The sequence below is a fragment of the Falco rusticolus genome, chromosome 4, assembly GCF_015220075.1.
Source record: "Falco rusticolus isolate bFalRus1 chromosome 4, bFalRus1.pri, whole genome shotgun sequence".
NCBI lineage: Eukaryota > Metazoa > Chordata > Aves > Falconiformes > Falconidae > Falco > Falco rusticolus.
Genome location: NC_051190.1, coordinates 83,505,626 through 83,531,099, shown reverse-complemented (window position 1 = coordinate 83,531,099; position 25,474 = coordinate 83,505,626). Strand labels below are relative to the sequence as shown.

General features: G+C 38.1%; 1 protein-coding gene across 2 annotated transcripts in view; it reads right to left on the bottom strand.

The window, feature by feature from the left end:
* HDAC9 (histone deacetylase 9) overlaps window positions 1-25,474 on the bottom strand; it is a 479,936-nt gene that overhangs the window by 127,257 nt on the left and 327,205 nt on the right. For both annotated transcript variants that reach the window (XM_037385339.1, XM_037385337.1), the window contains 3 exons: window positions 17,283-17,460; window positions 11,734-11,867; window positions 3,921-4,041 (listed from right to left, as the gene is read on the bottom strand). In XM_037385339.1, the coding sequence (XP_037241236.1) occupies window positions 3,921-4,041; window positions 11,734-11,867; window positions 17,283-17,460 (433 nt within the window). The remainder of the gene's footprint in view (window positions 1-3,920; window positions 4,042-11,733; window positions 11,868-17,282; window positions 17,461-25,474) is intronic.

Below are 25,474 nucleotides of genomic sequence, written 5' to 3'. Positions count from 1 at the left end.
ATTAAAAACAACAAACAGAAAGTGAAAAAAGAAAAGCAGATGGTGAGGAAGGACACTAAAATCAATCAGCAGATAGTATTAAAATGGGGAGAAACAAGCACAAAGCCTTTTCAATGTATCAAGAAACTTGCCTGAACAGTCACTTCTTATTACACAGTAGTCAAAAAAGCATATAACAGATGTTGCAGAACAAGAAAAACATTGCAATTTCATGAAAAGAACAGTGGGGAAAGGTTCTACTAAGAGAAAGTGAGACCATCACTTTGCTAGTCTCACAAAAAGAAAAGCGATCACAAAACTCTTCGCTATAAATGAAAATGAGTAGCAAAAAGCAAACCCTGAAAATGAGTTGAACTGAGAATTTTCCATGATGTTTGGAGCTAATATCCCAGTAGAACTTGGTAAATAGCAGTCACTTTACAGTAACACCCTTCTACACCCTTGCATACCTTCATAATAATAGCAAAAAAGATATTAGAATACTTAAGTAAGATAGAAGCCAAATCTAAAATAATCGTACTTTTTTTTGACTTTGCATCAGGCCAGACTTTGCGGTCACCAGCAAATGGCTTGAGAAAAAAGATCTTTCAGATAAGATTCAGTACAACAATCTACTGATAGAACTAGAAATATTATCCAAGATTTGTATTCTAAAATTTCTACCCACAAAGGCAGTAGGAGCTGGTTAGTCAAATTAGGTGCTAAGGCACCCAGCACTGACTGAGGTCAGGGCCCCTGCAGAAGTTAAGGAAGCTGCTTAGAAAGTTGGCAATTGGGGACTGAGAGTATAATGAGCAGGAAAAACGATGGGCAAAAGCTCTCATTAAAAAAAAATAAAAAAAAATTAAAAAGTGTGTTCACTTGTGAAAATTAACAGTTTGAGGAACCTGATTGTTTTCAGTGTCATCCCTCAAGAATGAAGCCATTTTTGCCAAGCGGTCATTTTTTCACTAACTTGAAATTGCAATTGCACGGAGGTTCTGTGGATGCATCTTTTAGTTGTAGTCTAAATACTGCCTTACTGTCAGGGATGTGTTGATGGTATAATTCTCTTTTACAAACTTGTAATTATTGGAAACTTGCTTTTTAGAAATACTTTCTTCATTATGTTTGGAGAAGGAAAAGGGAAACTAATTTGTTAGACCTCTTTGATAACTGTTCTGCTCTTGAGCTTATTCAAAGAGATTTGAAAGGCTGTATTCTGTCACATGAAACCATAATGTGATGTGACACGTAGCCTGTATATTAGTTTCCTTCATGTCGAGACAAAAGATATATATAGCGCATATATAGTGCAACATAAAACATTGCTTAACACACACAATGAAATACAATCAGTCAAAAGCTTAATTATGCAACAGTGTAGAAGTGGAAGTGATCATTTGCAATAGCTGCATTTGTAGGCCCTGATGCAGGGGAAATAAAGCCAAGAGTTCAAGACAGTTTATACTCTGAAACCATTAAGAATATGTGAATGATAACTGTGTTCATGATTCTTACCAATTTCAGTAGTTCACAGCCATTTTACTTTGCAGTCTTCCAGAATAGTTGCTTTTTTTTTTTTTTTTTTCCTGAACAGGGACACTGAAATAAGCATTTTTTTGACAGGTAGCACATTTCTAGCCTTAGTCATACTTAAATTTCACTCCTTAAAGTGTTCATTTTCTGTTTGAAAGGTACAGAAGTTGCTTGTTAGCAAAAAGAAAGAGCTTCAGACAAAACAGATGTACTCCTCTGAACAGGGACAGTTTTTTGGAGCACAAGTGGAGAACAAACTGTGCCTCTGTCTTTTTGCATGTGTAGAGAAGAATGGTTAGGTCTTCCTTTTCCTTAGGATGCAAAGCCACAACTTGATGGAACAGTTTCTGTAGAAAATCAGTGCACTTTCATTGAGACAGAAATGTTTTATGAGATGGTGTTGTTATTGATAACATTTTTAATGAGAAATATTTGTTTTAGATTTTTATCCTTTGCTAAAAATAATTTTGAATTGTACTATACCAAGATGTTAATTTTAATGTCAGGATTGGTTAGGTTCAGCCTCACTGAACTGGGGACAATGAAAGGTAGAACAGCCACACTGAATTTTAGAAAAATATGAGACAAGTTCATTCCTTTACACAAGACTCTGGAAGCCCAAACTATTAGAGCTTCCAGCCAAAAAACAGGCACATGCAAAAGCATGTGGGAAGGGTGTTTCATTGACTGTTGTCTTGGTAAAAGGCCATGTGAGATACAGCAAGAAAGAATCCTGGAAACAGAGACAGAAAAGGGAATTAAGCCAAGGATATGCTCAGAATATATGCTAGGAGTGTAATCTTGATACAAATTTAAAAGTAAATCTTTTGGACTAAGTGTCAAATAAAGAAGGCAAAGACTGCTGAGTAAAGAACTGTGGACAAAGAAATGTTTTTCTGAGATTGGGTACACAAAGCTTTCTGCATTCTCTGTACAAAGGCAGAAACACAATGAGGATACCTAGTCCTTCACCTTCTAGCTGCAACTACACACTGAATCCCATATACTGGTCAACCACTGAGATCCAAAATGGGAACAGTATTCTATATGAATATATGTTATATTAAATAATGTGAAAATTAAAATAAAATGAATCAAACCCAACAAAATTTAAATGTAATGCTTGACTCTATCAAAATGGAACATTTTGACAATGTTGATGAGCTCAAATCAGAATGTTTCCAGATTTTCATTTTGCAGGAATTTAGAGTATTTTCTTGGGATGACATTTTGTTTGGTTGGGGTTTTTTTTGGTTTTAAAGGAGGATTGCCTACTTTGGAAATTAAAGCTCCTGAGAATGTATTGTATTGTAGTATTTTTAAGTTTTGGTGGTGCTTTGGCCAAGAAGATGTGTAAACTTAGGTAACATTGTGATCAAGTAATTTTTCTTATCTGCTTATGGCTCACTGAAGCAACAGTCTGCCTTACAGAAGAAAGTCTTAGCATTAGTTTCCAAAGCAAAATAATTGCTATATATTATTAGAACTGTGTCAGCGATTCCTTTTGATGGCTAGTATTGTTTTTGTTTGGGTTGGGTTTCATTACACTTAGGAAAAGCTCCACATCTTAGAAGAAGTTATAAAAATAGCTGAGAATGAGTGTGTTGCATCCAGTGTGCTGGGACAATAAAGGGCAGGATTTCACTCACAGATTATTTCCAAAAGGCACTACTTTTTTATGTTTTTTCCTTTCACATTCTCTGTAGCAGGTCTGACAAGTAGATCTGCTTCATGCTACACTCATGACAGAGTTCAATTTAACCCTACTTTTCTATTATAAAAAGCATATACTGAGCATTGGCTGTGCATGAAGATATTTGATGTGAAAATTCTGTCAGTTTTCTGCTATTCTGTACATCCATAGGTCCGTTCCATATTTTAAAGTGTTTTCACTCCCTATTACTGAGAAAGATATCATATCCTGCATAATGGGAAGGCATTAAAATAAAGTTCACTTATTAGCAAGACTTAGGCATGTTATCTGTACTCAGGGTGGCTGAAATATTTGAAATAAAGCAAATGAGAACAGCAAACAAGCAATTCTGACAAGCAAGTGTATCTTAAACTCCCATTTTCAAATCAAAGAACACAAGAAGATAGAAGACCAACTGTGTTCAAAATTGTCATTGACCTCAGATGGAGAACAAATCACAGCAAAGGGTTAACACTTTGATGATTCTTTTAAAAGAATAAGGAGAAACTTCTATTGCTGCTTTCCAGCCAGTGCATTTTGCTAATCTATATTTGGCTTCCATTGTAACATTCTCCTTCCACATAGCAATGCATTTGGAAAAAATGAATTTTTGTCACACTGCTTGCCAAGTATTTTAAACTGACACCAGCTATGACTAATGACAGTGCTGGAATGTGCTGTTCTCAGTAGAATAGAGGCCTGTACAGACCTAGGAGTTTCCTGGGGTCCAGCTTCTGTCTGTTCAGGGGGCTGGTGCCATACAGCAGTGAATGATGTTCAGAGTGAACCAGCTGTATTTCCTCCAGACTGGCTTTTCGACCTCGAATTCGCTGAAAGAAAACAGCAGAGGCCTACAATATTCCACTGACAATATTTAGGGAGAGAAAAAAAAAAAAAAAAGGTCCGAAATAACATTTAGTATGATTAATAATGGGTTGAAATTGCGTCATGCAGGAATGTGACACTGATTTGTTTATCGAAGTAATACTATATGAAAAACAAATGCATGTGTGGTTTATCACAAATGCTTCACTTAAGTCTTAGCAGAGTTAACTTAATACAGGGTTTCACACACAAGAAAAAGAAAAGATTCTGTCTCTTTTCTACACCATATTAAGAGATACAAACCAAAAGGTGAAATATTTCTTAAGAAATCTGGCTAGGAAAATTCTTGTTTAAAGGATAATAACTTCTTCACACCTGTAAGCTGCAGATGTGTTCTGAATGAGGATTAATGTTTTTTTGCATCACTAATTGTACTTGTGATTTGTGCTGTTAGTAAGAACATGATCACAGTGAGGAGAGCCAGGAAGGAGAAGAAAATTAAAGTTTAAATGCTTTAATAAAATATTTCTATATCTTTTTACTTTTTTAATGTATGTACAGTATCGCAGGATCGGTTTTGCTGTTACACATGCTGACTCATTTGCTGCTTCACATGTTTGTTAGGCAGAGTTAGTCTCTTTAACCGTTTCTCCAGCCTGTACTCACCCCGCTTAAATTAGCGTTAAAAAATTTGGGATGTCTTTCTATAAATCCATTAAAATTTAATCAGTTTACAAGGAAGTAATATAGGAAAGAAGGAAGAGAAGATAAAAGCAACGCTTTCTTATTCAGTGGATCTGTTCCTTACATGTATTTGGAGTTACAGCTTGCTATAGAAATATTTACTTCTCTGCTTGTGCTTGTGCTGCACATCCTTTGCAGACACAACAACATGAAGCAGATTTTGTTCAGGTTTGGGCATAACAAGCAGCACTGCCAACAAAGTTCTAATCCCAGGATCATTTTTCCTGTTGATATTGTATAACATGGAGAGAAAACAACTGGTTTCTAAGGTCTTGGACTCTTATTTGCAGATCTGGTCCTTATGAATACCTTGGGCAAAACCTCTCGTGACTTAGACTGTGGATCTGTCTGACTGTCAGGGTCTACGGTACAGAAGTTAACTGAACAGATGATCCTATTTTTAATAGACTAATTAATCTGTTACAGAAATGCCACTTAATTCTATTTTTCTTAGAGGTTAAGTTGTAATTCTTATCATATCTGTCACCTACTTATGCACATTCAGAAAGCACCAACCTCTTCACTAGGAGAAGAAAGCAATATTATAAATATTAAGGGGAATGTGCACTGCAGAAGAAAGGAGCTGCCTAGAGGCATTCAGGAGAACCATGCACAATTTATATTGAGTTAAGCAGTGGCAATTTTTTCTGACTAATCAGGAAAAATGTCCTAAGAGTTAGATGTAGATGACTGTGGAACAGGCTTCCCCTCAGGGAAATGGTGGAAGCCCTATTTCTTGCAGTGTTTAAAACTTGACTGGACACAGCAGTGGAAAAAGCATTTTAGGGAATGATCCAAAAACTAAATGACTTAATAAACTCTGTTTCATCTCTAATTTTTTCAAGCCTCTCCCAGTCCCACATGAGAATTTGTAGCAGTGCATTCACATCCTTTTAACACACAGTTGCACAATCAAAATCAGCACATTGTGTTACTTCATGGAGTCAGTAAACTCTGTAATGGTTCTTCTGGGTCAGATAAAATGTTTTTCTTTCCCAGTGAGGTGACTGGTAACATTTATTCGTTCATCCATTCTCATTAAGGTCTATGCTTCTAATAAGCTGCTTTAAAATCTATATGCCCAATTCTCCACAGCAAAACTGGAAAGGGAGGCTGGCTCTTAGGACAGCTAAAACAAATGTATAAGAAAAATAAAGAGGTATTTTATGAAGGTCAGATCAAAGAACCTTGAGTAAAATGCTCACTCTCTGGTCATATATTTTCTACGAGTTATACAAAAACTCTTTAATGGCTGTTTAAGAGAGTTAATTGTCTGGCTTTTTTTAAAGTGCTATTAAATGCCATATCCCTTTAACTATTGAAAGACCAACAGCTAGCCATTATTCTTACCACAGCAATCTCTGAGATATCTGGTCACGAAGTGGCCTCTGCAAAAGATTTTGCCTACTACCCAATATTGCCAGCCAGATTCTCTAGAGAAGAAACAGGTTGTGCAGAAACAGGTTTGGTGCAGAAATCAAGTAGCACTGAACAGGGCACCCCAAGCCAGGCTGTTCCCAGCAGTGAGGTCCTTGGAGTGCATCCAACAGCTGAGCTGCCAGGGCAGGCACAGCCCAGAGCTGCTCATTCTCCATGGCTTCTCCAGTTCTAACCTTGAGCATTGGCAAGCAGATTTACACGGTAAGTGGCAGGCGGAAAAGGAAGGTAAACAGTGCACACGTCTGTGCTGTTTCTGCCTTCCTATCTCCTCATTTACTGTTCCTTTCATCCCACCCTTGCAGTATCTCTGCCTGTCAAGCCATTTTCAATAACATTAAAATTCAAATTATCTAAGGCTCTACGCAGAGGAAAAAATTACACAATGATGCCAGGATTTAGCAGATTTACAAAAAGCATATGTCATAAACTTGTTGCCAGAATCTGGAATCATGCAACTTCAGTTATGCAAAGCGACAGTTTCTGGCTCTCACTGGCATTAGTTATCAGACGACATAACATATGCATTTGTATAACTTTACACTTTTATCCACATCTTTTTTTATTTTAAAGTGTCTTTCTTAATTTTCATCGAGCATAGTAGTATCAAAGGCCTAAAATATAGTAGAAAGCGTAAAATTGGCATAAAGACAATGAAAAAGGAGAAATAGCATAGGAGAACTTATGAACAGTATTTATTTCATTCAGGGAGATTTGAATACTATGTTCATCCATCTATTACATCCTTATTAGAAGGCAAGTCATCCTTCTCTGATGTGCATGACAATCTGTGTGTTGGTTTTCTGGTCTGACATATGCAGTTCCCTTATCAACAGAGACATTTCTACATCTCAGGAGAGCAAAATGCTACACCTGAGTGCTTCAAAAAATCGGTCTAGAACTGGTAAGCTCCTCTCCCCACAATGGGAAAAGGCTTTCACCTTTCACAGAATTTAAGGTCGAAGAGGACTGTCTAGTCTGGTCTTCTGTTTAAAATAGGCCATTAAAGTTTCACACAGATAACCTCTAATAACCTGAAGATTTTGCTTAGACTTTCAGCAGACTAAACTCTTACACAGTCAGAGATTCAAAAAGACAAAGGTGAAACTCCCTGTTTCTCTCTGCTATACAATAGGAATTGATGACATAGCTTAAGGAATATTTCTCACTGGGGTCCTTAGTGTAAAGTGTGCACTGCCTTTACTGCAGCTATTGGTATGGAGATGTGTCTCTGAAATTCCCTTTGGCTACCTAGTTTGTAAATAAGGTCTTCAGAGTTTTTCCCACTTTTGGGGATTTCTCATAGTTGTTAAATTCTCGCTTGTTTTTTTAAACACACAGAGATAACATGGATCTTTTGCCAGTCAGTACACCCACACCGCTTGCTCTCTCTCCATTCTGTGGGAAATGCAAGTATATCTCTGACGTGCATGCACCCACTCAGAGATGTGTTTACTCTTTCCATGTGTTTTGGTCCTCCAGTGCCTAACTTGGATATGTTCAACACTACAAAGATTTTTGCTCTTAACGACTAACTTCTCCTGTATTATTTCTTCTTTAGTTGTGAACTGAGGATGGAATCTTTTCATATATTCTAGTCTATGCGATTTGGCAGACCCAAAGGTTTATATATTTCTAAATTCTTTCCTTTTCTTCCCTTTGGTCTATGAGATGTGGATAGTAGGAGGTATAAGATGTCTCCCTAATCCAGAAAACTACCAAAATTCAGATCAAATTCCAGGCTAAAAAGAAAAATGTTGCTGGACTGCAGTCCCTGCAGGAAGTAGAGTTGGGGGCACAAAGTGGAACTGTGTTGACATTCTTTTCTTTTCTAAAACTGTGCTGATCAATGTAGCCTGATGTCAGTCATGTGTGCATAAATTATGGCCCCAGTGGAGTTATGGAAATAATTCCTCTCCCTAGAACAAGTAGAAAGCAGACGCCACTACCAAAACATAACTCAGTCCCTTTTTTGTCCCAAAGGTGGGGCAGCTATGCATTGCTCTTTACCAAGAGAAAATTGCAAAAATAGATAAGGGATGTTTTTATGCCAATCTTTGCATCTTTTAGTTGCCCTGTTCTGGTGCTGCATTTGATAATGGTCTGTTCCACATCTGTTAGCCTTTAATGAACACAGAGTAGGTATTTCAGTAAACATACACATAACTTTTAAACTAATGCAAAAATATTGTGTCTGAATTTTATTTTTCCAATACATATATACCAGGACTATAAACAAGTCCATTACTAGGGGAAATTACTCCACTCTCTTGACTTGGACTCAGCCAGGAACTGGTCTCTCAAATCCAGCTCTACACGGCTCACCATGGCCTGAATGTGTTTCTCCTTTGTCTTGGGAAAGCTGATGGGGGAAGTAATCTATCTATTTGGGAGAGTGGTGTGATTAAAAAAAATTCTGAAAGCTATAACTAGTTTCTCAATTTAGCAAAAATCCTCTAAGCTGTTTGAATAACTCTAGAGCTCAAATATCTATGGCTAGAAAGACAAAATACAGTCCAGAGAAGCAAGTTCTTTTGGCTGTGTCTGCAGCAGTAAATTAAGCTGTGCCAGGAAACATTCCCAGGCAGAGGAACGCAATCCTCTGTACTGTTAAATTGCTAAAGTGGTCCTTCACACTGTTTTGGCTGAGCAGCAACTAGCACTCTCCTAAACAACTCCCAGACATGGTTTGGTCACTGGCATGGGCCAGGGAGCATTCCTGGTAGTATGAACATGGGCCTTTCCATGCCAGTTGGCCGCAGTGGTGGAGAACAGTCTCAGGCACATTTTATTTTGAAGATACAGCTTTGAGTACCCCAGTCGAACCTTGTTATGATTTTACCAAGTTGTATTTTAAAAACGTTATGTATGGGGACAATATTAGCAATATATATAGGTAATACATTAAGTTTAGATTAACCTGCATAGATTAATCTATTAACTGCAGCAAGCATGGTGTCAGCCTGACACGTATGACTTCCATCATCCCATGCCCTGTTAGAGACGACGGTTCTCTGTGCACTTGGCCAGCCCCCTTTCCAGGGCCAGAGATCTGAGCTGTGTGAGGGGTTAATCCATACCACATGATTTAGGAACCACATTTTGCTCCCTGCTATAGATAACAAAGATTGTATAGATATAAATTGTTCATTTTCATAAGGGTTTCTTGTTAGATTAAGAAAACAGGGAGGGCCCCCTGGCACAAGCCTGTGGCTAAGGATATACACATTGCAAGGTAACAAGATCTGAGCTACCTCTGACTGAACTAGCTTTGATCCTGAAACTCCTCATCAGACAAAGAGTGGGACTGCAGCCCTCTTGTGGGACTGTTTCAGTAACAGAGAAAAAAAGAAGGTTCACAGTTACGGCGGAAGATTTCCTAAGCAGCTATTGCAGGTTGCTGTTCCCTAAGCAGCCTTTCAGATATGGTGCATGAGGCAGTGCATGTGGCAAAACGTGACCAGTGATCTCCCCACTCTTCCTGACAGAAACCTCGGGAAATTATATTGAGAAATTATATTAAGAAATACTAATGTCCATGCGAGGGCATTCAGAAGCTAGTAAAAGAGACAGTGCGATTGCCTGTGGTGGTTTGACTCCACATCCTCAGTGTGATATATTCCAGAATGCAGCTGAATCGTGGCCTATTTTTCTTGAATAATGCAATAACTGCTCCTTTAGTGACACAAGTCATAAATTCAGCTGAATAACTTTTCTAAAGAATCAGAGCACTAATTAAGTGAATCACCACAGCTTTCCTTATTTTGAAAAGTGAGCAGATTTAAGGATGCATTTGATGTCAAGCAAGTGCTAGAGAATTCAGTGAAGCAAAGGACAGACTGCATATAAAATATAATCCTGTCTTTAGCTACATAAAAGGATCAAGATAAACACCAGATCTATGCACCAACTTCACACTGAGGTTCCTTAAAGTTCTGTCATTAGAGTTCACATTTTGACAGCTTGTTTCACATTCCAGCCTCATTTCAAAGCACACAATGGGACTCAAATTTAACGGAATGCAGTTCGACACGAAGTGACTTCTGCCCTCTCTGCCCACTCACTGGCTTTTGTAAAGAGTTAGTAGACTATATTTCTGTTTTTGAAATTGTAGAATTGTAAGAGGGAACTTTAAATCTTCCAGGAAACTATTGGACTGCATGCACCTCAGACTAACCTATATCACTTTTCCTATTTACATCTTTTGCAGATCCACATGATTTACTGTGGATTCAGCAATACCTGTTTATTACTGAAGAAAGCAATACACAGCAGCACATTGCATTTTACTTATTTTCTCTCTTTTTGTCTTTTCTTTATAACACAAGTCCTGAGTCAAGAAGGTAACTAGGCCTTATTTGAGTGAAGCACTAGGCTGTGTGACTTACTCATTAACTATGTGATCCCACCAGTGAAACCACTTGTGATATGTGGGCTTAAGAGCCTTGCTGAAAGAAAGTCTTCTTGAAGATTGAATGAATTATCCAAGCTAAAAAAAAATTAGCCTGTTAGAGTGCTGCCATCTAGTTAGACGAGTGTATACAACAAATCCCTTTATAGTGCTTGCAATACCTCACTGCCCAGTATGCTGGGCTACCTGCAGAAAATCTTTGTGGACAGTGACTAATAGCTTAGCAAAGGGACCTATTGTACCAATTCCTTTGGCTTTGTAAAAACCTAAGTAAAATAAAGAAAAATAAGAAAACTGAGCATAAGAGCCCTGGCAGTTTTGAGATCCTGCAAAACATAAGCAATTTTGTGTTGAACTTTGTTAACTTGTGCTGAAATGCAGTAAACACCTTCAATTGCCACAGGCTTCTGCAGAAGTTGACAGTGCTGCACAACTTATGGGAAGTAGTGAATGGGAAGAAAAAGCTGTTTTCCAGTAACCCAAGCATGAACCTCAGAGCTCGTATCTGATTTAAGCATGATGTTTTAATATGCAATTTTGTGAGGGAAATCAAAGCAGAAGAAAGTTCCACATTTGCTCTGATATTATCTAGAAGATTGACTTGAATGTCTCAGGTTTTGACATGGTACCCATTGTACACGAGGCAAATGAAAACACTATGAAAATAGACTTTAGAATCTGAAATAAGACAAGATGCAATGTGCTTATGGAGTTATACAAACTGCATCTAAAAAAAAAAAGCAGCATCCTATGTTACTACAAAAGTAAAATCCTGAGCTGCGTGAAAAAGTTAAGAACTGTGCTATTGAAAGGACTGTACTAGCCATTTGACTACTGCTTGTCTACCTTCCTATATCAAGGTGAGGAACACAGTCATGTCTGGATTTGTTATTATGGTGCATGCAGATAAATGACTTTCATTGTTTAAATTCTTTTTCTCTGATTAGGACGTGTGCTTTCCTAAAACGCATGTTAATATTGTCAGTTAAGTACAAATAATTCCTAAGACAAATTACTCTCATTACAGAAGTAAGACAGATTTAGGATTTAATAAATTTGCCATTTACTTTAACAAGTCAAGTATCTCGTCTTCAGTTTTTATTACCTCGCACTTGTTTAGCAGCCCAGTTTCTTGTAGCCTTGACCAGATGCTTTGGATCCTTCCAGCATGTTCTGGGTGATTAGCATAGTTGCCACACATACACTGGTGCTTCAGCATCAGACTGTCATACACAACACCTTCAGCACAAAGACAGCACAATAAGAAACAGTAAGTGAAACAAATGCAAGTTATACTGTTTTGTGTCATGCATGCTATAACAAAACTGGATTTTATTTGAGAGTTAGAGCAAGATGAAAATTCTGGATCTTAATTTCCCTTTCCTCTGGAAGACTTTGAATTTTGACCTACAATGTACATCTTGTGATGTTGATAAGGCAAAAATGAATTCTGAAGAAATTATACTAAAAAATACAATTAACTGTAAAGAAGAAAGGAAATTGGTGGTATCTTGTTAAAGCTTTTATGGCTAGAAAAAAATCAGACCTCTTAGTGAATCACTTGTTTTCTCTTTCTCTGGTGGATAAGGCCAATTAAAGCTGTTAACCTGTATATAACAAGAAAAATGTATATATTTATAATAATAATATATAAATATATTATTATAAATAAATTTATATATAAATATATCTATATATTTATATATTTAAATATAATAAAAAATATATTTGTAGCAGTGTATGGAAAATCATTCAGAAAAACCTTTTTAAAAATACATTTTGAAATAGTACTTGCACTGCTTAAATAATACTATATTAATTCCAGATCTCAAAGCATATCAGATTAAAGTTTCAGAGAGTTGCTGCAGTGTCATCTAGAGTCTTTTTTCATTAAAAAGAAAAGTTCCACTCACTACTCAAGACCAAATTCTGTTGTTAGACTGCAATGCAAGGTTACTTTTGAATTTTCTACACTCATTTATTTAAGGACAGAATAGCTTTATACAGAAGAGCTATCAATATCACATTGTTCTATCTGTGTATGGTGAGTAAAAGAGAGATGTTAGAGAGCAGGCTCAAGCTAAACTCAATTTTTAAGGCTTTCAAACCAAGTCTGAAACACTGAAACATTATTTTGTTTATTTGCTTGCTGTTTGCATTTCCCTCAGAAGCATCTGGAACAAAAAATATTTTCCTTACCCCTGTGAACCATTTTCATTTAGGAAACATTTGCATTTTTCTTCCTCTTACAGTTGAAAGGGACTCAAATTACCAATTTCTCCAAGCTGCAAAACTTGGCATTCAAAACCTCTTTCTTATATGCCACCACTACTGGGGATGCCAACAGAGTTCTGGGAAGATTGTGTTAGGCTGCTACTGAATAGTCAGTCACTGAAGAAGATACAAAATTAAAGTCCAGATTCAACAACATGCTCAATACACCCTTATTTAGCAAGGTTCTTGAATGGATATAAAGTGTTTAAAAACTCTAATGAATGAAAGTCTATATACATTGTGGACGATGCTGAGAAGGTTCTGAGATAATTTAGTTAGAAGGCAGCCAGAAATTACACTGCTCTAGAGATGTTTATGCTGCCATATTTCTTAGCTCATTCACTTTAGTACTGATCCTTTGGGTTCTTGCTATTTAAGCCAAAATGATAATACTATTACGTTTAGCTTAAGGAGAACACAAACATAATGCCTATGTGCAGCATGACTAAGTTTATGCTAAATGATTATCTAACAAACGAAATAGTTCATTAGCAATACATTTCTTGTATTTAGTTTCTTGGTTTGTTTTCTTTTAAAGAAAAATAAAAGGATCGGTGAAAATCTGGAGCTAATAAACTAATGCAGCTTAAAATCTCTGCTGGCATTGTCAAAGCAGTTAATAATTTCCTTTTTCTGCAGTTATTTTCATTGTACTGTTTATAAGCTTTGTTGCTGTATCATCACATCTTAGAAGTTATTTGAAATAGCAAGTATGCACACAAATAACTTCATGCACACATAGCTTGCTTTACTTTTCTTGGCATACAAAGTTTTAAATTCTATAGTCTGTTGCATACCCAGATTGTACAGTTTGCCAGTGTTCATTATACTATTAGATAAGAAAACTTTTCCTCCCACCACCTGCTCAAAAGAGAAAGTGTTTAGATGCTAAATATACATGCATCAGAGCTTTCCAGAAGTATTTAGGCAAAGTAGGCAGTTATATCCAATGGATTGAAATGGAAACACTTGTTAAATGTTAAAAAAAATTAGCTGAAAGTGTCTCCTGCCTGCCACTCTTCCAATGAATCTTTCAATCTAATTACCAGTGCTTCCTAGAGGCTTAGTTTGCTGTTCCGAGCTGAAGTTAATATAAATATATATATATATATATATAAAATGTTTGTGTACAACTATGCTATTATTATGCATAATCAAGGTGTTATGTAATAATGACACTTTCTGAAGACCTTTAACAGGATTGCAACTAAACAGTGGTTTTGAAGTGAAATGCTGAAACTGAGTAATCAAAATGCCTCCTGTGGTTGACATAGATACAAACATCCCTTTCTTAGTATGTTAGCATTTTTCCCAAAATAGAATATAACTAAAAATTTAATTTTATTGTACGTGAATTATTTTGTCTGAATAAAAAAAATCAGTTTAATTGGGTCAGGTCAGTATGGCATGACAGAAGCATCTGCTCCAAACTTTTAAATACTGATATTCACACCACTCATTGTAAAATTTATTTCTAACAGGATTAATTGACTTAAGAGAAGACTGAAATATATGTTTTCATTTATTGCAAGCATCTAAATTGATTTAGGATGTGCAAGTTCAGATGTGTGGCTGCTGCTCATACAGCACATGTGCTTGGTACAATACCACAATGCAGCAGTAGAGCTTACTGCTAAAAATAGCCTGTAGGATTTCCCTAAGAGGATTCAGCCAATAATCTCCCCACCCCCACAAAAAGAGAGAGAGAGGGAGACAACTGTTTTCAATTGCAGACTGCTGTGAAATATTAATAAAAGATGGTTATTCTGTCTCTCCAGAACAAATGCCTACAGCCAGATTCTGCTCTCAGATTCCTTGCGTAAATCTGAGCAGCTCCACTGAGACTGGTGGATTTATTCTGGATTTACACCAATATTACTGAGGTCAGAATGTGGCCCTGATGACAGTCTGGAATGGTGGCACCATTTGAACCATATAATGACAGAGGACACAGGACAAAAGAACCTGAATTTGCATTAAGTCAGAAAAAACAGGGTCTTCCTGGTGGGGACTCCCTAACACTCATTCTTTTCCAAAATACATTATTTGGGCCAGCTTCTTTTAATATATTTAAACAGAGGGGAGAGCAAAAGACCTAAAAATTGTTTGCTAACAGCATGCTTTGAAGAAGTGGAAATGCCCTGAACAATAGTACCAGTAGGAAAACCCAAGGGAAGAATATCTAATAAATTATTCAGAAGAAAAACCTGAACTCAGTAGTGTCAAATGTTTTGTAAGCCACCTAAATGAACATCAAGTAGCCTTTATATTTTTTCCATCCTTAACTCATTATCTTGTCATATACTGTGTATATTGCATAGCACTCTCACAGCCATCAGCATTGTGATTCTCTTCAGATATTTAGTTAAGAATATTTTCTCTTTTGACCCACAAAAATATAGGCTCATTTTGATCCCCATGTAATATTCTGTCACAATTTTCCTTCCACTTTTTTTCTCTTCCAAGAATATAATGTCTTTAAAAGGGTGGGGGGGGGGGGGGGGACGGGACCCCAGTAAGAAATAATTCAAGGCAGAGAGGTGTTTTTACATTAATTTCTAAAGTCTGAATTTTATCTCACTTCATGCTGTACTAGAATTTTCTTCCCTTTCCACCCACCCATTCCTTCCTTCCATGCTGTTAAAAATGGGAGTGTTTTAACTGCTGTGGGCATGGCTGGTTGCATCTTGTGTTTTTTTAAAGGAGCAATCATAGAATCACCAGATAACTGAGGCTGGCAGGGACCACCAGAAGGTCTGTAGTCCAACCCTCTGCTCAGAACATGTCAGTATTATGATCAAACCAGGGTGCTCAGGGCTTTCATCCCAAAAGATTTTTGAAAGGCTGTATAAGAATAAACAAAAACTAGGTCCAGGATTCTTTCTTTCCACTAACCTATGAGTAAATGCTAGGACACTATAAGCCTTAGCAATCAGACTGAAACAGCAGCCTTTACATTTGTAACTCTAGTCAACTTTCCTGGTGGAACTGCAGATTTTGAACATGACATTGAAGCCTACACACAGTGAGCTAACTTTTGATGTGCTCTGTGAATCTTTAGGATGAGTTTATAAATGTTTTGGGGACTCTATGAACCACAACTAGAAAAATAGTGGCGTGGTTTAATAATCCTGTGTATACACAGCTTGTTTTTTGCAGAAATTCGTGGAAAGTGATTAGCATGTTTCTTTCTGTACAGTCTGAACGTTTGTTACCCAACAAGTGGAATTCCTAAATTGACAGTGTTTTACAGAAGAAGAAATCATGTCTTTCATTTTCAAACATAATCTTGCATCCATTTACCCACTTCAAGTGCTTTAAAAGATGATCTCTTGCAGTTTTTTTTTCTTTAAAATACTAAATTTTTGCTTTCAAATTCACATTCTAATTGGAAAGATGGGAGAGCACGCTGTCTTGCACAGTCGAATACGGTGTCAATTAAGGACTGCATCCTATATCAATCCATGGTCATGGCCTGAAGAGCTATAAGCTTTCAGGGCATGGCAAGGTCTGCCAACTGATGTGAAGGAATTAATACTTCTGGCAGAAACCTGAATAAACAGTATCTCCAGGTATTCATTTCTCCCTTCTGGTGCATAGAGTAAGTGAATCTTCACTTCTAACAATGATGTAATGTTATATTGAGACTCAGGCTTTTAAAAACATGGACCCTCTGGCAAGGTTGGATTACCCATAATAAGAAATGGGGTTTCTGTAGTCCTTTTTCTTCCTTTCACTGAGGATTTTGAGGGTTCCAATCATTCTGCTTTGGACAGCCCAGGCCATACTAGTAGGAGGTGGTCCCTGAGTGACTTGACTGTCCAGGGCCTGACCATAAAACCTTCCTCTGTAGACTCCACACAACTGCTTGAAGACACCAAGGTTGAAGCCAGCATCACCTTCTAGTCATGGCTACGGCTTTGCTCTTTCTGTAGGAGAAGCAATGCTATAGCATAAACTGACTTGTCAAATGAAGACGTTGAGAAATATATTACAGCTTTCCTGCTTGGTGGTGGTCTTTCTTCAACTTATTGGCGGTCTCTCTTACAAACAGGCAACAAGAACATGGAGAAAAGAACCAGAGGATAGGGAAATGAAAGAAAGAGCTATAATAACTTAAAGGCACCAAAAAATGCACCTGTTGCTATATTGCCAGAGCCAGTCAATGATAATAATTTATGACTGTGTGAATATTAACCTTGTGATTTATCAGCTGCACTGCTTGACTTGATGCCAGTACAGTGTCATAAAACCAAGGAACAGTAAGGCTAAAACTGAATGCATTGCTGCAGGAGGTATTTGAGGTATTTAAGTCTGTTGATCCTACATGAACAAACGCATTTGCCCTGCCTATTAAAAGCAGTCTTTAGAGAATCCTACCAGTCGTGTAGATGTGCTGACCAGGCTGGTCCATGTCTGGGTGAGGTAATGTGGAATCATCGGGGGAAGACGGGGTCCTAGACACTGGTCGATGTTTATCTAATCCCGCCATGCCAACTGTAGCCATCTGAGCCTGGTAGATTTGCAACTGGTGGACATGCTGATGGGCCAGGAACTCCTGTTTCCAAGAAAACAGCACAGTAGAAAGAAATGTGAGACGGGATCAAGTAAGACACTGAGGGAAACATGTCAACAAATTAAGTTCATTAGGTCAGGGCTGTAATAAACAGTGTGGAAAAAAACAACCCCAACAACTCACACCTAAGACCTAGTCAATAAATCCATTCAACAGATGTTTTCACACTGACAGTGTGAGCTGCTGACTTTGCTGGAGAGTAGGTGATGGCAGGCAACCTGTCAGTTCTCCCTGACAAAGGAAAAGATGGATTCACATGCAAAGACTTATAAAAGACAACAGTTTTTCTAATATATTGAATGCATAATATGATAGAATATACATTTTATGACCCTACGCAAATATAAACAAAATATTCCTACAGCACTGAACGTTAAAAGCAGTGTCGTTACTACTCAGTAGCAAATTCACAGACCAGCTGTGTGTCAAATTTCTCGAGTACTCAGTTCCCAGAAATCCCTGGAAAACAGGAACAATTTGCACATAGGTTTTCACAAATCATTTAGAAATTCAGGAATTTTACATGAGATCCCACTTAGGGGCCATCTTTTTTTTTTTGTCATAACTGCTGCTGACTATAGGCAGTGCCAAACACTTCAGGAAAGGTAGGCAGGTGTGAAAAGACTGGGACAGAGAAGAAAGGGAGATTTCCTCCTCTGTTTTCTTTGTCAACAGATGGTGACTTTTGCTGATGTGACAAAGACTGAAACTTTCTGAAGTCAGTAGAAACCTTGGCATTCACTCACTCCACAGGGTAGGATTACTTTGCAAGCCTTTTTCTTTCTGTTTTTCTTTTTTGTGCATACAGTCCTAGAACCTCAACAGGAAGTGATTGTAAGAGAGAGATTTCCAAACCACTTTGCAATATAAGTTCAGCTGAAATTCATACTTCTGTCTTGAAACTGCAGACTCTCTTTATCCTTACGTGGACTTGAACACATATATGCAGGAATATATATGGTATATATATGGCTTATTTTGGTTGTTTTGGTATTTTTTTAAATAACCCAGAAACAATTAGCAGTGCTGTATGCTGTAGCTTGGGACAGAAGCTCAGAGGTCTGGCCTGGCTAAGGAAGGATTGTTGTGTGCACAGAGAGGTGAAGCCAAGTTCAGGCTGTGCGAGAAGGCAGGTGGGAGTACCTAGGAGTACCCCAGCCCCTTGCACATTGCAAAATGAATCCACAGCTCAAGGGAAGTGAGAATGTTTACCCTGCATGTAAAAAAAAAAAAAGAGGCCTTTGTGAAATTGAGTTCTCATCAATAACAGCTGAAATGAGAACAAATACTTTAAAAGGCAGCCTCAAAACCCACATTAATATATAAGGTCACCACTTCAGTGAAAAGACATAAGGTCATGGGAAGGCTAAATCACCTGGGACCTTGTCATAAGTGACTAAATAAATCGAGAAAATACGAGTAAGCAAAAATAAGTTTTACAAGAAGTGTCTTGGTTTAGTGTGATTGAAGCATTCCCCTTTCTTTAAATACAGTCTCTGACTTCTCCTATTGCTTTTTTAATGTATGATTACAGGATGTTCTTGGAAATACCTTGAGGTATCTGAAGAGATGTGTGTATCCCCTTTCGTTATGAACATAACATTCAGGCATTCTTCCCTGAAATGCCTAAGTGCCTTGTTTTTATTTAGTTTAATTATTGTAATTGTGGTAGATTTTGAGAGGAGGTATTTTTTATGCTCCTAGGCATACACATCTTTTGTAACCTTTGCTGGGAGTGTGTGTGATTGAAGAGAAGTGAAGAATGCATGGGTGCTACTGTGTCAAGTATTTTCCTTATGGAGAACAGAAGCAGATAAATTCCTTTGTGAGGATTCAACATTCACTTTCCTCAATGCTGGCCTAGCGCTCAATAAATGAGGCACAGGAAATATTTTGCTGTCTGTAGCATAATTACGCCTTGCATTATAGGGTCAAGTGATGACAGCAGCACTGTCTGTCTTACACTAGGGTATTCACCATCTCCTGCCTACTCTTCCACAGTATGAGAGCTGAGCAGCTTGGAAGAAGCCAAACTTGTGCCTGTAGGAGCTCTTCTTCACACAGAGCTTTACTGCCATACATGAAATCAGAAAATAGTTGATATTTTTGCTGCTCTCCTCAACCTTGCAGGCTGTATTCATTGCATTAATTAAATAGCTGGTATTTGTGTAATTCTTCGATCAAGGGGATTTTTGATACTATCTTTTAGTGTCCATACTGATGATAATTCATTAGTTGAGTTCACTTTTCTGATAGTTTTGAGTACAAAAGACAAGAACGTTTTTCAAACTAGTCAGAGTGCAGCAGTGTATTCTCGTAGTCTGCATTAAACAATATTATTTAAATATACCTCTTAAGGGAATCTTGGAAATACATATATCAGTGAAAGGGCATTCATACTGTGCACACATGTTTCTATTTGGACTTTTCTCAGTGCTGGTAGACTGAGGTCTGAGCCTTCAGAATTGCTTTTTTACTTTCAGACCTGAATTTCACTTGTGCAATACCTGCACAGTCTTTTTCAGTTTGCCATTCAATCAATATCTAAAATCTAATCTGTCCAGATCTCTGATCTGAAAAAGTCAAGTGGGTTTTGTTGTTTTTGTTTTTGTTTTTTTTACGATGTCTTGAAGAAGACAAAAAGCAAAGTCTGGAGCACTACAAAACAGATAATTCAGGAAGATGTTCCTACCTTTGCTTATAAAAACATTACATGTTTGTGTCTGTGTAAGCAATAGAAATAACACTACTTTTCAGGCATATGAACAAAACAAGGTAATTTTTTTTAATGCTAATCAACCTGTGTGAACATCACCCAAGAGCCAGACAGCTATATATTTCAGCAATTTGTCAAAGGCCCAAGAAGAGAGGCTGTTCTTGCTCTCCTGTATTTTCCTGCTCAACTGTGTTTTGTTTATTACTTTCTTCCCTCCTCAAATGAAACCAGACACATAAACATGTGACATTCTGGGTATCAGCATAATCAGTCCAGGGAAGGAGAAGAAATTTGTGGATGGTTGAATAGAAAACTGCTCAACACCTGTTTTAATTTCTGAGATCAGAGAGAACGGTTTGCCTGGGAAAAACTTTTAAAATTTGTTAAAAGTGCAGTAGTTTGTCTCACAAGGTTACACTGAGGCTTGTTCTGGTGACTTCCAGATTCTTTAAATGTAATTTTAAAAAGGTATCAGCAAAGTTTGGACTTGGTAAGGTTTTAGACAAAGTTTTAGGCTAACTTCCTGATTAGGTTTCGTTTTACAGTCAACAGGCACTCATGAAATACATAGATTTTTTCCCTGCACCTACATATTTATGCTGTGAGCATTTGAGATACTCTGTGTCACACAGACAAGTGGATTAATGCAATGAGTAATGTGGATAATCAACACGCTTATCTGGTTCCCCAAATACCCACCTGGTCTCTGGAAGGGATTAAAGCAATGCAATGAATTCATCTTCAAGTTTTATGTGCTACAGCACTGCAAACACATGTCTATCTTTCCAGCAATACGGCAAAAGCAGTATTTGCACATCTGCGGGGTTAGTGATTTGTGTGAATATATTTGGAGCATTTCTTAGGTAACCCGAGCCCTGCCTGCCCAGCGTGGAGCCTGCTAGTTCCAGGTGCCTGAGATTAGTTCATTAGTAGAGGCAGGCAATTAGGGCCTCTGCCTGAGTGAGTGGAAGACCATTCATTGTCTTCCCCAGGAACCAGCTCAGGCCCTCAGTAATTATTTTGAAGAAGGTTTTTAGAATCAGTATCTAAAGAAAAGATGACCCTTTTGGAGGCACAAAAGGTAAATATTTGTTCTCTTTTTAGTATTGCTGTAAGATTTGTTTAGGAGGAGCTGGAATTGATTTGGGTTGGTGTGAATACTACTTTCATGTAGATGTATGATTTGTACATTCTGGTGCTCGATGTTTTGTATATTTGAGGATTTTAATGAGAGCTACTTTCTTATTTCTCTGACTGTGAGAACTGGTGACTCACAAGTGTATTATTCAGTTGGACAGTTAGATGGTCTGTGCTGGATGAAAAAGCACAGGTGAGTTGTCTATGAATGAATGGTCCTTCAAGCTGTTATGTTTTGTGTAGAGAAAATATGAGGGGTTCACTCAAAACCTTTTTTTGCCTCTCAGCAGTCTGCTTTTTAATTTAGTTGTGATATGTTTATATTTAGTTTAGTTATGGCTAAATAAATCCCAAGATTCATAGGTCTGTACTGTAATCCTAAGTGCGCATGGGCATACACACACCTCTCTAGGGTTTATGCTTTGGCTTTTTATTCATTGTGGTACAAATTCTTTTTCTCTTAAGAAATTAAAACTTTGCTACTCCTAATAGCAAGATTACTGCTTGTAGTCTGTCATATATTTGTGATCAGGTTTACAGCCCTCTGCTGTTGTGCCTCTACTGCATTCTCCTGAAGTATGAAATGTGTACTAATGTTATTAACTATTAAAATCATTCACGTATTCCCCTTCTTCCCCTCCTTTTCCCTCCCCCAAAGACTTTCAATACTACTAACCTTACAAGGTTTTTTTCCTCTCAAAGCATTTTTTGGTGGTCTATTTTCTAGTTAATTTTTTCCTATAATTTCCACATTGTTTTCTGAAAATTACTGAACTGCCCAGTTATTACTGAGGAGGAAAAATACATGTGTGCTGGAGGAAGTTTTGCCCTAAGTAAGGATGAAAACAAAAGCTGCCCAGCGGAAGACCTGCTGCTTAACAAGTACTTTCTCCAGCCCCTCCATCTGAAGGGTATTTCTGATGCTTGCTCTGCTGCCTTGTTTCTACCCCATGGTTCCTGCTGTAGGCCCTACTCCTTTGCCTTTTCCAGACCCCTGTAGCAACATGGGAGAAGGGTAACTTCAGGTCTTACGACTTGTCTTCCCTACCACATTCCTTGACTTCCTACCTTCCCAGTGCAGTTGTAGCTGAATGCATCCAAGGGATGTCCAGGCCAGCAGCTGCATCCAGCAAAAAGGATTTTGCTTGCAGCAAACATACTAAGTCCTACTTTAAGGTCCCCATGATGGCAGCCTTGGCCCAAACCAAGGCAACATCATCCAAAGTATGAGCCGGTCAGAAATTCTAGGCACCCAGAAACCTCTCATACAGTTCAGATGTAGCTAGTTAACAGTGCTTTGGAAATCATGGACCTCATGGAAAATATTAATAGGATTGATCTTAGTTATCCCTAGAAGTGACAGGGGCAGAAAAACCTGGATAACAATGACTTCCTAAACAAGGAGTATTGGGGAAAAAAGAGCTGTAGGTAAGCAGAAGTTGTAGCACTTCTGACCCAGGAGTTTTGTGAACTACTGTTCTGCCTACTGGCCTCAAACAAAACTATAACTAGTTGCCCTCAGGAACTCAGTAAAAAACAGTCATGAGTTTTTCTGAAAGTACTTGTGTGAACAAATGTGAAAGTGCAGGAATGGCTTATCTCTGTCAATCTGTACAACCTCAAATAGAAATTAGTCTGAGAGATCCCTGAAAGCAAATATGTTGAGAGATCTTTTAAACTGCTCTGTCACTTGGAGAAAACATGTGACCAAGAAACCCTAGTGGTACTGTTTTTGACAAAACCACATGTAAAGCCACAAACTTCCATGGCCATCACTTTCAGGAAAAATCAGCATCACCATCTGAAATAGTCAGTTACAAATTCAGAATCAATGTTTTTATGAAAAGTAAATAAATAGCAAGTATGGATACAGACACATACATTGACTAGGTAAAAAAGTATTTAAAGCAAGTAAAAGCATAGGAAGAAACGAAGCAGCTAGCCTTGAGTCACCTGGATGTATTAGGTCACATATTATAAAGATGTTTATAGACTTTGGTTTTATTTTCCTGCTGTAATACAAGGAACACAGTGTTGACTAGAACATGAGTAAACAGAAATGAAGCCTTATCAGCTGAATGTTGGGTACAGCCAACAGAGCAATGGGATGAACTACATAGAGTCCTAGGCAGAGAAGACTTGCCTTGGGCAGCAAACTGCTGTTCACAGCAAAATGACCCCATGCCCTCTGCCCTCCGCTTGCCTTCTGGAGCACTTTGGAAAGGTTTATTCCAGCTGCTGTCAAGGCAGAGCTTAGTACTTGGGGTGGCATTACTACGGTGGCTGCCCAGGTCATGGTCATCACCCTCATCCAGCTTTTCCCCCTCTGTTTCTGCAGCAGCAAAACTGTTGCTACAGAGGTTTCTGCCCCTCTCCCGTCACCCTTCCCTTCTAGGGCAGGAGCACCTTTGGATGGCAAAACATGTTATTAAAATGACAACGTTTTTGTCTAGTTGGCCAAGGAATAGGGGAAGGGCAAAGACTATTAATGGGGTGCCATGAGTGTGCTCCTTCATCAAGCCCTGTAGGAGAGGATGCGTTCCCTGCCTTGGCTTGCAAGACCAAATGTGCAAGTCAGGGCTGGGGTCACACCCCTTGCCTCTGGTTGTAGGAGATAACAGGAGGGTCAGGACCCTACCTTTTACCCCTACTGTTGCAGAGGGAGGTGGGTGGGTTGCTGACCTGCACTTTCAAAGGGAGAGATAATAAAAAATTACCTTCCTTGGATGGAGAGTTTCCAAAAATCTGAGCATCTAAACATGAATCATCCTGGCCCAATGTAGGTGAGGAATCAAGATGGCCACGTGGGCTGAAAAGTTTTCAGCTATCTTTGTGAAGGAATATGACCCAGGCAGTCATTAAGTTGAAGCCTGGCATAATTAAGAAGAAAAGAGTGATGGAAAATGGTGTCTGGGAGTGACAGCAAGGAGGGTCTTAAGGAGAGAGCACTACTAGTGGAAGGAAATTCCAGGAGTCCAGCTGAGCTGCTGGTTTCACTCCTAGTTCCTGCTCCTGTGAGACCTGCCTTCTCTACTCCTGATGTTGGCAGGTACTTGACTTCTGTCACTTCTGCTAAAGTGCTGACTCTACGGTGTGCACAGCACACACCCAAAGAAAATGCAGCACCTCCTCAAAAGCTTGCACTCCCAGCTGAATCTTTTCCTTACTTTCTGACTCTCTTGGAGATTTAATACAAATATATGAATAATTTGGGGTTCAACGAAGTGGAGAAAGGGACCATCTGAACATCTATTGTGTTGTTTCTTTTTTTTTTTAAACCCACCTCTTCAGAGGATTCCTGTTACTTCATTACTTTTACTAGAAATACCACAAGACTTTCCTGAAGTCATTTGGTGCTTCCAAAAAAAGAATACAAAGAAGTGCAGAAATAAAATACTAATGTGAAAATACAGTTGTTCACAAGTCTTGCCCCAATTTTCAGTATTAACAGGTATTTGCTTCTTTCACTTTGATGTGAAGAATATATAGGCTTTATAATGGCATTTAATGGTTACAATCACCTAATCCTAGCAGCTTTCCAGCAGTCATGCAATTAAACTGATAGCTGGCCAAAACTAATTAATGAAAAATCACGTCCCACCTGTTTCATTGTTCTGGGAAATATCACCCAACTCTCTTCAACAGTATTGGCAAATCAGTTTGGTATTACTTTATGCAGATCATTTCAACCACTTCTATTTTTCTGCTGTTCATTGGAACTGTATTTTTTTAGCAGACTTGTACGGTTTCTTTTTAAGTGAAGAGTCATTAGTTTGGCCTTCATGCATAAAAATAATATTCTCCAGGCTAAATTCAGCAGCATCCCAGCTGAAGATTTGTGTTTTCTGCATGCTTCAATAGATCCTGCTTTGGGTTTATAGTCAGCTCTACTGGGTTCAGGATTTATTATAGAACTGATGGAAACTACTTGGGTGTGATATATAAAGAGGAGACCTTGGGGAACCCTGCTCTTCAATATATATAGGTCCGTGCACAGTAACACATTGGTGTCTAAGCATAAAATCAGGAGGGTGTATGGAAGCCCTCTATGGACACCTTCTCTTTTGTATGGAGGTACGTGAGGCCAGAACAGGGAGCATCAATGAACCAATGGTCAGCAAATATAAGAGCCATAACCAAGGT